General features: G+C 40.4%; 1 protein-coding gene across 1 annotated transcript in view; it reads left to right on the forward strand.

Moving 5' to 3' along the window:
- The first annotated feature begins 371 nt into the window (after window positions 1-371).
- MRPL15 (mitochondrial ribosomal protein L15) overlaps window positions 372-13,767 on the forward strand; it is a 23,112-nt gene continuing 9,716 nt past the window's right edge. Inside the window, exons 1-4 of the mRNA XM_006900533.1 lie at window positions 372-479; window positions 2,954-3,108; window positions 5,961-6,126; window positions 9,629-9,752. Coding sequence (XP_006900595.1) covers window positions 372-479; window positions 2,954-3,108; window positions 5,961-6,126; window positions 9,629-9,752 — 553 coding nt within the window. The remainder of the gene's footprint in view (window positions 480-2,953; window positions 3,109-5,960; window positions 6,127-9,628; window positions 9,753-13,767) is intronic.

Genomic DNA, 13,767 nt, shown 5'->3' on the forward strand with positions numbered 1-13,767 from the left:
CGTTTGTTGATGGGCACTTAGGTTGTTTCCAACTCCTTGCTATTGTGAACAAAGCTGCAATGAACATGGGTGTGCATATATCTGCTTGGATGTCAGCTAATATACGACATTTTCAAGGTACAATTTAGTTGTGGCTGAAAATATGTTACGTTCAGGATATTGAACGGGAGACTGAGATTAGGTGTGATCTCTCGGAATACTATGCCAAGGCGCAATGAAACGAAACAAAGAAAAAGACAAATTTAGACAAACCGCCACCATAAAGCAAACTTCCGCAATTGGGCTACCGACAGAGACTGCAGCGGCCGTAAAGCGCCGCCGGAAATCACGTGGCTGGTCTCTGCAGTGGTCGAGCTTGAAGGTTTCTGGACATGGCTGCCCCTGTCCAGGGCTCACGCGGTAGGGCTCTGGACCTCTTGCGTGCCCTGCCACGAGTTAGCCTGGCCAATTTAAAGCCGAATCCTGGCTCCAGGAAGCTGGTAAATGGCTGGTGGCGGTGCGGGGAACATGGGTGCTGGGAAAGGTGAAACTGCATTTCCTTTTTGCTCTCTGGGAGTCCTTGCTCTGGAGATCAGTGGATGGGTTTGCGGTAGCTGAACGCCAGTTTACCTTGACTGCACGGGGGAAGTTCTGCTTTTAATTAAGTTTACATTTGGAAAGTCGAATATATTAGTCGAAGAGCAAACTGGGAGAAAGTGGAAAATCATTCTTACTCAAAATCCGTTTTAAAATAAAGTAAATATATTTTTATCTTCGTTAAAAGATTTTGAATTGACATGTTAGGTGTCTAGTGGCTGAATATAGCTAAAAAGATTGAGTTAATGGACCGTCATTTAAAAAAATGGTTTGAATACAAAATTGTATATGTTGTATTTAGTTTATATACATTGTGTTTCACACATTCCTCTATTCACGTTGTATTTGATACGCTCATTCCCATACATTGTGTTTTATAAAATTAATCGTTATTTATCCATGCCTACTATTACCCTGTCTTTTCAGGTCCCCGCTGGCTCTTTCCTAAGTCTTTCACCCCTCCTGCCTACCATTATTCCACCTCTTCCCTCCCTTCCCCCCCTGGACTTTATACACATCTTACTAGTAATCTTTCTATTTTTACAGTAATCTTATGAAGTATTTGTTCTTGTAAGACTGAGTTAACTCAAAATAATGCTTTCCAGCTTTTCCCATAGTATGGACTATTTTTTAAAATCGTTGGTCCTGAGTGCTTCATAGTTTTACATCCTGTGAATGTACCACAACTTCTCAATCCATTTTTTTGTTGATGGACATTTGAGCTGTTTCCATTTTTGTGCTGTTGTGAATAACACCGCTGTGCCGAGTCATATGGAATTTCTGTTTTCAGCTTTTTGAGGAAATGCCAAACTGACTTCCAGAGTGGTTATACCATTTTACAATCCCACTAATAGTATGAGAGTTCCAATCTCTCTACATGTTCTCCAACATTTATTGCTTACTGCCCTGTTAAACTTTGCCACTGCTGCTGGGGTGAGATGGTGTCTCATTGTGATTTTGATTTGTAGCTCTCTTATTGCTAGTGATTTGGAGCATTTCTTCATGTGTCTGTTGGCCATCATAATGTCTTTGTGAAAGGTCTTTCTGTGTCTTTTGCCTATTTTGTAATTGGGTTAGAAGTAATTTTCTTGTGGAGACCTTGTAGGATTTTGTAAACTTTTGTTATGAGACCCATGTTTGATACGGCATTGCCAAATGTTTTTCCCAGTCATTAGGTTTTCTTGTCCTATTGGTAGAAATTTTTGATTCACACAGGGATTTAATCTTCAGAAGGACCCATTCATTGGCATTATCCTTTCCTGGTTATGCATTTCTGGCTGTATTTGCTAGTGGCTTTATACCATAGGCCAGGGCTTTCTAAGTTTGGTGCCATTTTGTCTCTTATGATCTACATGATTTTGGGCTTTGCCTCTAGGTCTCTGATCTACCTTGAGGAGATTTTTGTGTATGGTGTGAGGTGTGGATCCTGCTTCAGCTTTCTTCAGATTGAACTCCAGTTTTGCCAGCAGCATTTGTTGAAGAGTTTGTTTCCTATTTGGTAGGCTTTGTTTCCTTATGGAACACCAGCTGATTATAGGTAGATGGGTTCATTTCTGGGTTCTAGATTCTGTTCCATTCGTCTGTGTCTGTCATTGTAGCAGTACCAAGCTATTTTGGTCATTACAGCAGTGTAGTAGGTTTTGAGATCAGGAAGTGATATACTTTCCACTTCATTCTTGTTTTTCAGAAGTGCTGTGCTAATTCAAGGTCTCTTTCCCATCCTGGACCACCATTTTTAGAGAATCAATCCATAGCTTTTGTGAAATGACTGGAATTAAATGGAAATTATTTTCTTTAGAAGATTCTCTTAGAAGAAAATAATATATATGGATGATGAATAATTTTTTAAAATAATTATTTCAAAGCAAATTAGTTTTTTCTTGAATGAATGTTGGATAAACTTTTGTGTGAATGTTTAATTCTGTATTTCTCCCCCTCTTATAGTCTGTCATTAAGTTCTTTGCCCATATCCATCCATGGAACTTTGCCTTTGAGATGTATCTTGGACTTGTTTTGAATATTAGCTCAGAGAGGAAGATAATACAAAATGTGCATAGCTCTTGATGAGTACCTAAAACCAGTGTGCTGCACAACAGTACATGCCTTGTCAGCATTGGTTGGTTGCATGCATGACATAACAACAGCAGAATATAATAAAAATGCAAAATGTGAGGTTTTTAAAATTTAAGTTGCAATTTCAATGAAAGTTTACAAAGCAAATTTTTTATTTAACCATTCATAAGCAAATTTTGTCCTGTATCATTATTTTCAGATTCCACTTGTAATCAAACTCTTCCCACATCCTTCCTATAATTCTCTGAAAGACAGTTTTGAAAAATGCATCTATACTTCATAAAACTTCCATCTTTGCTTATAGGAGAGAAGACCACGAGGTCGGAGAAGAGGTAGAAAGTGTGGCAGAGGCCATAAAGGACAGAGGCAGAGAGGAACTCGGCCTCGACTCGGCTTTGAGGGAGGCCAGACTCCATTTTATATTCGAATTCCAAAATATGGATTCAATGAAGGACACAGGTGAGGTTTCTTTGTGCTTTAAAATAGAAACCCCTGATTTTGCACTGAGATCACATGAAGAAAATAACTGGGTAGAAATTTTAAGTTTGCTGTGAAGGAAATTTTTACACAATTTCCTCTGAACAGTAATCTTTTCATATCTGATACTGTAGCAGTGGTTAAGTTCAAAAGCTCTTGTATCTTGTAATGTACCATACACATTTATTTATTTTAATTCCCTATTGAGGTTATTTGGAAGGAGGAGTGGCATCCACTTCCGTAATAGCTTGCCTCTGGAAACCCTATGAACCTGGAGAGAGGATGAAAGGCACCCAAATGTTGAGGACTCTCCTTCATAGGGTCGCTATGAGTCGCCTGTGACTCGATGGCACTTAACAACAACAACAATTGAGGTTATAGAGGTCTTTGCTGATTATGGATTAATTTGCAAGACACTATATTCAAGACCAAATATGAACTAGCATTTGGTAATGAACTAGCCTGGGTTATTGTTAATTAAGGGTCACTGGTGAAGGATTTACATCTTAGAAACTGATGGAGGGTCACTGTGGTGAGTCAATTGCTATATAACCCTGTGCGTGTAGAGTTACCATAGCCTGTCTTCTGAGTTGTTTCTGAATGGGTTTGAACCATTAACCTTTTTGCCCCACTCATGAACTCTTTAGTTTGGATTGTTGTTAAGTACCGTTGAGTCAGAACTGTCCCATAGCTGACCCTTCAGTGGGTTTTCAGAGACAGTAAATCACATGGGAAGAGACTGCCTATCTTTTTCTCACAGAACAGCTGGTAGATTTGAAGCATGTGCCTTTTAGTTGGCAGCACAACTTCTTACCACTAAGCTACCAGAGCTTACTTTAGCTTGGATTTGTAGGGAAAAAAGATTAAATTTTGCATATAGACCTGAAAAATGAAGAAAATAATATCTGCTATTAGATCAAAGATTATCAATAATATACAAAAAAATACATGATTCCTTGTATTTCTATAGTCACCCAGTCTGGGGTTATAGTTGGTGGGGAATTACACTCTTGACCCAAAGACTCTGTAGCAGTTCAAGTCCACCAGCAGCTCCCTGGGAGATAGGTGGACAGTCTCCTTTCATGCAGTGTATAGCCTCAGAAAATTTGTTAGAGGGAAAGCTATAAGTCAGTTCCCGGCAGCTAGGAATGTATTATGACTTTGATTTCTGTTGATATACTGCTCAGTGAGTGAATTTAGAAAATGCTTACAGTAGTTACTATCTCAGTGAAACAACATAACTTAATTTTATTACCAGTGTTACTAAATAATAATACCTTTTTGAGTTGTATTCAAGACCTAGTGTTTTGATGGCTAAATGCTTAATTGCTAATTGAAAGGTCGGTCGTTCAAACCTTTTGGTCACTTTGCAGGAGGAAGATGTGATATTTGTTTCTGTAAGATTATAGTCTTGGAAACCCCATGAAGTGGGGGTATTTCCTCTCTGTTCTATAGGGCTGCTCTGAGTTGCTGTAAGTTGAGTTGTAGGATGACATCAAGGATGTTGCATATGAAGAAAGTGAGAGATCATGAAAAATACAGGGGGAATAAAAGACCAAAGTGGATGCCAGAAGAGACAGATCTGCTCTGTACTGTAGGGAAGCTAAAAATAATGGTGACAGGATAAAGAAAGAAGGGAACAGAATAAAAATATTCCTCAATAAGACAGTGTGATGAAGTGTTCAAAAACCTGGATGTAGAAACAATAATAGAAGAATCTACCCAGCATATCCTGGGCTGAATGAAGTGAAGAAAAAAAATTCAAGTCTCAAGTTTGTGATAATAAAGGATTTTATGGGGAAAAATTGAATTATGGGGGAAGTATCAGAAGAAGTTGGAAGGAGTGTACAAGAGTAACTAGACCAAAAAGAATTGGTTGATATTCAACCATATTAGAAGATAGTAGATGATCCAGAACCACTGGTACTGAAAGAAGTCGCCTGAGTTGCACTGAAGACATTACTCTAGGAAATGACAGAATGCCATGGGAAATGTTTTAGCAAATGGATACAGCACTGACTTTGCTCACTCATGAATGCCAGGAAATTTGGAAGACAGATGGAAGAGAACCATGTTTGTGCCATTCTAATGAAAGGTGATTAAACAGAATGAAAATTTTCAAACAATATACGCAAATAAAATCTTGTTGATAATTTTAAAAACAGCTGGAGCAGTACATCAGCAGAAAACTGCAGACATTCAAGCTGCAACCATTGCTGATATCAGATTATGTAAAGGCATAATTATGGATAACATTGTGAAGAATTCCAGAACACATAATTGTGCTTATATGGAACTCTACATAGACCAAAAAGCAGCCATTTGCACAGAATAAGGAGTGGTTAGCAAAGAATATTGTATACACTATGACGTCCTAGAAGAGTAAACAGATATATTTTGGAAGCCATGGAGCTTAAATACGCTTTAGAAGCAAGAATGATCAGACTTCATCTTACATACTTTGAGTGTTATCAGGAAGGGCCAATTTATAGAGAAAAAGACCATACTTGGTAAAGTGGATGGTCAGTGAAGAAGGGGAAGGCAGTTAGAGTGACTGATACATGACTCCATGATAATGAGTGATATATGACTGACCTGGCTCCAGTGCAGCAGGGATTGTGGATTTGATGCAGGATTGGGTGGTGTGTATAGGATTACTATGAGTGACAGTTGACTTGTTGACCCTTTAGCAAAAACAATGGATTGTTTTGTTTCAGGAGAGATTTATTCTGTTGAACTTAAGGAAAATGTAAAACAGTCCTTAATTGATTTGGATAAGTGACAAAAGTCTTCATTTGATTAAATTTTCTAACTATTACTTTCTTGTTTTTTAGCTTTAGACACCAGTATCAGCCCTTGAGTCTCAATAGACTCCAGTATCTTATAGACTTGGGTCGAGTTGATCCAACTCAACCTATTGACTTAACCCAGCTTGTCAATGGGAGAGGCGTGACCATCCAGCCACTTAAAAGGGATTATGGTGTCCAGTTGGTAGAGGAGGTGAGTCTGAATTAAATTTTTTAAGGTAGCATTGAAGATTATTTTTGTTTTCTATATATGTGGTCGGCATTCTACACTATTTGAATCCCTTTGATTGTCTTCAGTATTACAGTGTGGTCAACCGCATTATTCCCAGACGTGGTTTTAGAAAACCATGCTTACTTTCATCTTCGGGCTCTGTAGGGACTTCCTTTTTCATGGAATGCTCTACTCTATGTCCATATGGGTGATTCCTTTAGTTTTGATTCTCAGCTCATATCTCATACCAAAAGGTCTTTTAATGTCCTTTAATAAAGGAAAGGAGCCCTGAAGGCTTGGTGGATTGAGTTTTGAGCTATTATCCAGAAGATTGGTGGTTCAGTGCCCCACCACCCCAAGCCAGTCCTTGGGAGGAGGCAGTCTGTTCCCTAACTGTTTTTAGCTTTGAAAGCCATATGGAGCAAAATTAGGGTTGTTAGGAGTCACTCTATTGAGTTTGGTGTTGAGCTTATAAAAGGGATTGAGTCTCCTACCTGGGATGCAGTCTGTCTTTTGTTACTGAAGGCTTTTTTAAAAATTTTTATTATTTTTAATTATTATTATTAAATTTTATTAGTTTTAATGAACATTTACAGAGATTTTGGGTTCTCATTCATTCATTGTTGCACTGTTTTCTCTACCCTCCTCCCCAGTTCGTTCTTCTTCCCCTCCCCCGAATGTCTGTTTAATTGTCCAATTGCCATAGTGCTTGTCAAAGCCAGTTCTGATTAATCTCCTTTGTCAGTGTGTCCTTTGCCATTTCCTGTCTCTCCTCCCTGAAAGAGACTTCACCCTGATTCATAAGGAAAAGGGGATGGCGTATTCTCTTAGCTACTTCCTGCTGAAAAGGGACGCTGTGGGTTTCAGGGTGAAGATCTTCTCTCACTACTCTAAAGGGCCCCTTTGGCAGTAGGAAACACATAGGCTGTTATGGAGATTGATTTTGGAATTTAGATGCACTGTTATTAATTGTGCTTAGCCATACATGTTCATATCCTTGAAGATGTATCATGGAGGTGTTGCAACCTAGAAGACACAAATTTGACTAACAAGTTAAAAGTACATGAGTCAAAAATTAACAAGCAATAATATTCCAAGTAGAAGTTCTAGTAGTGGCACAAATCAAGTTACAGAGGGAAGGTGGTTCTTACAATAAAAGGCCTATAGACTAGCACTTTGTCTATTATAGTGTAGAGGTTAGGAACCACAAGATGTAGAGGCTCAGCTATGTCATTTATGGTTCTTAAGTCCTGGAGCAAATTCCATCTACCACTGGGCTGTTTTACAACTCAGAAGTTCACATGCAAGGTAGGGGTGAAGTAAGGAACTGCTTATGAGGTTTTCCGTCCATTCCAACAACTAAGAGATAGTAGAGAAGAATTGGGACCTCAGACGGCTTTTAGGACTAATTAGTAGGCTCTGTGTCCAGGAGAAAATGAATATACTTACCAGTAATGTTAATGCTCATCCACGGCTCTTCTGGGAGGATCTAAATCATTGAAGCGTCCTCCTTTGTTTCCAGCTGGGAGCTGGGGCCTGTCAGTCCTGTCTGCCACGAGGACCTGCTGTGGGCCACCTTGGCCAAGTGTCCTTCAGAGCCACACTTAAAGCAAGTGAGTGGGAGCTTCCTCTCTACTCCCTTGCCTATCTGTGGCTCTCGTCTGTGACACTGTCTACTGAAGTGGCCCAGCTTTCCACAGTGGAAGCAATTCTGACTTCCATGGTATATTTGCACAATGGAATACTATGCTGCATTGAAAAACAAGGAACTCATGCAATATTACTCAAAATGGTTGACTCTGGAGAACATTATGCTGAGTGAAATATCCCACTCATAAAAGGACAAATATTGCATGATGCCACTATTGTAGAATGGGACTGACCTCGGGGTTGGGGAGAGACTGAGTAACATAGGTTCAATAATGTATACTGCACTGAAACAGAGGAGGGAGAAAACTGTTTAAAAGAGATTTGTGACTAGGTATTTCTGTCATGACAGGAGTCTAGAGCGATGGCTACATGAAGTTTTTTTTGGCTGGCAGTGGGTTGGATTTCTTTCTTTTTATATGTGAACACTTCACATTTATTACCACATTTTAAATTTTTCATTGTCTCCTCTATTAGATGTTCCATGAAGACAGTTACTGTGTTTGATGCATTGCTGTATTTCAGTACTGGAAATATTTGTATATTAGAGTCACTCAGTAAATACTTGTGTTTTGTTTTGTTTTTTTAAATTTTGTGTGCGTGTACTGTCAAATCAGATCTGACTGGTACAGGAGGAGATTGTCCCTCCTTCCCCGGCAGAGCATCTGGTGGATTCGAACCGTGCACTTCTGGCATTGTAGTTGCAGCTCCTTGCCACTAGGCCACCAGAGCTCCCCAATAAATACTTGTGAAAGAAAGAAATAGATTGAGTCCAATTTTCCAATTTAGTTGCCACAGAGAAGATTGCTGCTGATAGGAACTGACCAAGAATTTCAGTTATGCTTTTCAGAGATTCTCTGGTTTTGCCTATGCTAGCCACACTGCTGTAGTCTACTGAGGACCTCTTGTTCAGGGAAAAGTGAGATTAATTTTTATCTTTATCACATAAAGTTGTGTTGGTAATTAAGAACACAGACACTGTGACTCAACTCCCTGGACTGGAATCCTTGCTTTGTCTGGCCTCAGATAGGCTTCTTAGCCTCTCTGCACCACTGTCCCCATGTGCCAAATTTGCATATTAGTAGAACCTATCATAGGGGTCTTAGGAGAACGTGTTGTTAACTGCTGTCTAGTCGAGCATGACTCATAGTAACCCTATTAACAAAAAACCTGAACTTGTTTTATAACTTCTCTAAGTTCATAGAGTTTCTAGAGGCATGTTGTTTAGGAATTGGATGCCAGTCCTGCTTCTGAGCCTCTTTCAATCTGGGAGCTCCACCAAGCACTGTCCACCATGGGTAACCATTATGGCATTTGACATACCAGTGACACAGCATTCAGTATCACAGCAACCCCAAGTTACCTCAGTACAGCGAATTGACAGACCACTTAGAAGAATGTTCATTCTACACACAATTATCACAAGGAGAACATAGTTTACTATTTATGAAGCACTTTGAGTGCTGAGCTAAGAATCCATGAAATAAATAAAATAAAAAATATGGTTGAAAAATCATCCCTGTCTAGAGAGATTGAGAATTGGCAAAATGAGTGGCCTAAATAAGATTTAAAACACTTGATAGCAAGGGGAAAGGTCTTGTGTGAAAAACAGTGAATATGAACTTTGTGTGTAAACCAGTATAAAATAAAATTTAAAAAAAAAAGAAAAGGAAAAAACCCCCACTTGATACAAGTTCAAAACAGAGGTACTTAAGAGGTACTATTATGTTGCAGCCATTTTGGAAGAGAAAGCATGTTTCTTAAAAGATAGCTTGCTAAATTAATATACTTTTTACCCAAATTATGTACTAACAGACTTTGTGTTGGAATTTCACAGGGTGCTGATACCTTTATGGCTAAAGTTAATATAGAAGTACAGATGGCTTCAGAGCTTGCCATTGCTGCGATTGAAAAAAACGGCGGTGTTGTTACTACAGCCTTCTATGACCCCAGAAGTCTGGGTAAGCTCCTTATGCAGCTGTTCTCTCCCTTCTAACTTCCTGCCTCCTGCTTTCTAATTAAGTAGTGAACAACAAATTGGTAGTTCTTGCTTAATTTACATTGATCCCATGGGTCATTATAATAGAATAAAGCATGTACCTGACAGATGGTGACAGAGCAGCCCCTCCCCTGAGCTCCAGACCTGCAGCTGCCTGCCCGCCTCACGTCTCCATTGGATTATCTGGTGGGTAGCTCACACTCAAAATTCCCATTTTCATCTCGTTCTTCTCTTTGTGCATTCTTCCCCATCTCAGTATGTAATTTCATCTTTCTGGGGTTTTTTTTATAAAAAATTTAGTCATCCTGGCTCCTTTCTTGTTCAAACCCTGATAAATTTTGTGAGCTCTGTCTTCAAATGTGTCTGGAATATGACTGCATTTGATCACATGAAAGTGCCGCCAGCCTATGTCATCTGAATTTCAGGAATGCTTCTTATCTGGCCTCTCTGTTCTGCTCTTGCGTGCAGTGTAATTACACAGAAATGTCCCATTTAGAGTTTATACTGTCCTCTGCCTTAAATACCCAATGGGGATCATCTGCATGTGAGGTTGCATGTACTGGGCCACTTCTTACCGCTCCCCCTCTTTGCCCTGCTCTTTCAGGCTTGTCACTGGCCATCTGCCCTATCCTCTCTCCATATCTGCTTCATGCCATTTCAGATCTTTGCCCAAGTATGCCTCTCTGCCTGGAGAATTTTACCTAGAATCCTCATGGCTCTAGGCTTTTCTCTTCCAGGCCTCTAAAACATATACACTCCCAACACAGGACATACTCCAACATTATACACACCTCAGCACCACATAAACCCCCAGCACAGTACACACCCCAACACTACACACACCTCAACACCACACAGCTCCACAATATAGTACACACTCCAACACCACACAACCCCAACACCACAAACTCAACACCACACACACTTCAACACCACACATATCCCAGTACCACACACTTGAGCACCACACATACCCCAACATAGCATACACTTCAGCACCTCACAAACCTCAACATCACACACAATCCCACCACATTCTTCCTCAGCATAGCACACACACACTTCAACACCACACACAACTCAATACCACATACACCCTCAACACCACATACACCAGCACAGCACCCACTCTAATACACATACCCCAATACAACACACATTCAAACACTATACACACCTCAGTACTACGAAGATCTCAACACCACATACACCTCAACATAGCATGCACTTCAATACTACACATACCTCAGCATTACACTCTAGCACTACACACATCTCAACACCACACACACTTTAACACCACGTACTCTCAGCACAGCTCACACTCCAACACCATATACACCCCAGCACCACACATACCTCAATACCAAGCATTACCTCAGCACAGTATACATGCCAACATTTATACAACTCAACACCGCTTACATTTCCAACATAGCACAAACTTCAACACCACCTCAACTCTTTACACAGCTCAAAACTACACACACTGCCATCATAACACAAACATTTAGCTATACAACAAAGAAAATTCTTCTAAGTGGTACAGCATTGGCCTGTCAGTTTGCTGTACCAAGGTAACTTGAGGTTGCTTTGATGTTGAACTCTGTGCCAATGGTGTGTCAAATTCCATATGGTAACACATTGTGAACAGTTTTTGGTAGTTGTTGTTGTTATGTGCCATTGAGTCGCTTGCGACTCATAGCGACCCTACGTACAAAAGCTCTAAACGCTCTTCTATCCTGTGCCAACCTAGCCATCTCAAAACGCACTTATTCCCACCGCTTCAGTCACAGAATCGATCCATCTCATTGAAGGTCTTCCTCTCCTTTGCCGCCCCTCCACTCTGCCAAACATGATGTCCTCTCCAAGGACCAGTCTCCCCTTGCAACATGCCCAAAGTATGTCAGACGAAGCTTTAGAATCCTTGACTCCAAGGAGCACTCTGGCTTTACCCTCTCAGGACAAACCTGTTTGTTCTCCTAGCAGTCCATGTTATATTCAACACTTTTCTCCAGCACCACAGCTCAAAGGCATCAATTCTCTTTCTATCAACCCTATTCACTGTACAACTCTCTGATGCATAGCACGTAATTACGAAGACTATAGCCCGGATCAGGCGCACCTTAGTCTCCAGTCTGACGTCATTGCTCTTCAGTACTCTTGAGAGGTCCCTCATAGCCGACTTTCCCAATGCAATTCATCTCTTGATTTCCTGGCTGCTGTTACCAAGAGTGTTGATTGTGGATCCAAGTAAACTAAAACTGTTAACTATCTCAATCTCTTCACCATCTATACTATGCTGCCAGTTGGCCCAGTAGTGAGAATCTTTATTTTCTTCATGTTGAGCTTCAATCCATATAGGAGGCTGCGGTCCTTGATCTTCTGCAACAAGTGCTTCAGTTCCTTCTCAGTTTCAGCAAGCAGGGTTTTGTTGAGCACCCAAATTAAGACAGGCTTGGAAGCAGGATTGGCATCTACTTCCTAAACAACATGCCGTTGGAAACTATGGACATTAATGAAATGATGATAGCCATAGAAGGTGGTTTAGATCCTTTGTTCATAGAATTACTATGAGTCATGTCGTACTTCATGACACTTAACAACAAGAAACATACAAACAGTACATACACATGTTCATGAAATCATAAATGTGAGTGACACACTAATGCATTTTATATATATATCTCAAGGGTGCTTTAGGTAGAATATTAAATGATTTAGGAAGTATTAAAAGAAGATGGGAGAATATGCTGAGTCACTGTATCAAAAGAAATTGGCAGACACAGAAGAATTTAATGAAACAATATATGAGCAAGAGCCTATTGTGCTGAAGGAAGAAGTTCAGGCTGCTTTGAAGGAAATAGCTAAAAATAAGGCCCCAGGAATAGATGGTATACCAATTGACATATTTCAGCTAACAGATGCTGCCGTGGATGTGCTCACCAAGTTGTGCCAAGAAATCTGGAGAACAACCACTTGGCCAACTGACTGGAAGGGATCTGTATTTGTTCCCATCCTAAAGAAGGGTAACCCAACAGAGTGTGGAAACTGTAGAACAAGATTATTGATTTCACATGCAAGCAAGATTCTACTGAAGATTATCCAAAAATGACAGGAACAGCACATCAGCAGAGAAGTGCCAGAAGTCCAGGCTGAGTTTAGAAGGGGTCATGGTACTAGGGATATTGTAGCTGATGTTAGATGGATCTTGGCTGAAAGCAGGGAATACCAGAAGGATGTTTATCTGTGTTTCATTGACTATGCAAAGGCGTTTGACTGTGTGGACCATAACAAACTGTGGCTGACTCTGAGAAGAATGGAAATCACAGAACACTTGATCATACTAATGCGAAACATATACTTGGACCAAGAGTCAGTCGTTAGGACAGAGCAGGGTAACACTGCATGGTTGAAAATTGGGAAGGGTGTACACCAGGGATGTGTCCTGTCTCCATACCTTTTCAGCTTGTATGCAGAACAGATGATTTGGGAGGCTGGGCTCTATGAGGAGAGATGTGGGGTCAGGATTGGTGGAAGATTTAGCAACAATCTTCGTTAAGCAGATGACACAACCGTGTTTGCTGAAACTGAGGAGAACCTGAAGCGCTTGCTGCAGAGGGTCAAGGACTGCTGCCTTCAATATGGATTTAGGCTCAATGTCAAGAAGACAAAGATTCTCATCCCTGGACCAATTGCCAGCATCAGGATGGATGGTGAAGAGATTGAGATTGTTCACAGCTTTAGTTTGCTTGCCTCCACAGTCAACACTCTTGGCAACAGTAGCCAGGAAATTAAAAGATGTATTGTGATGGGAAAGTCGGCTGTTAGGGACCTCTCCAGGGTACTGAAGAGCAATGGTGTCTCTCTGGAGACTCTGGTGCGTCTGATACAGGCCATGGTCTTTGCAATCACTTGTTATGCATCAGAGAGTTGGACAATGACTAGGGAGGATAGAAGGAGAATTGACGCCTTTG

This window comes from Elephantulus edwardii, unplaced genomic scaffold, assembly GCF_000299155.1.
Source record: "Elephantulus edwardii isolate Elephantulus edwardi_28Jun2011 unplaced genomic scaffold, EleEdw1.0 scaffold00287, whole genome shotgun sequence".
Classification (NCBI taxonomy): Eukaryota; Metazoa; Chordata; class Mammalia; order Macroscelidea; family Macroscelididae; genus Elephantulus; species Elephantulus edwardii.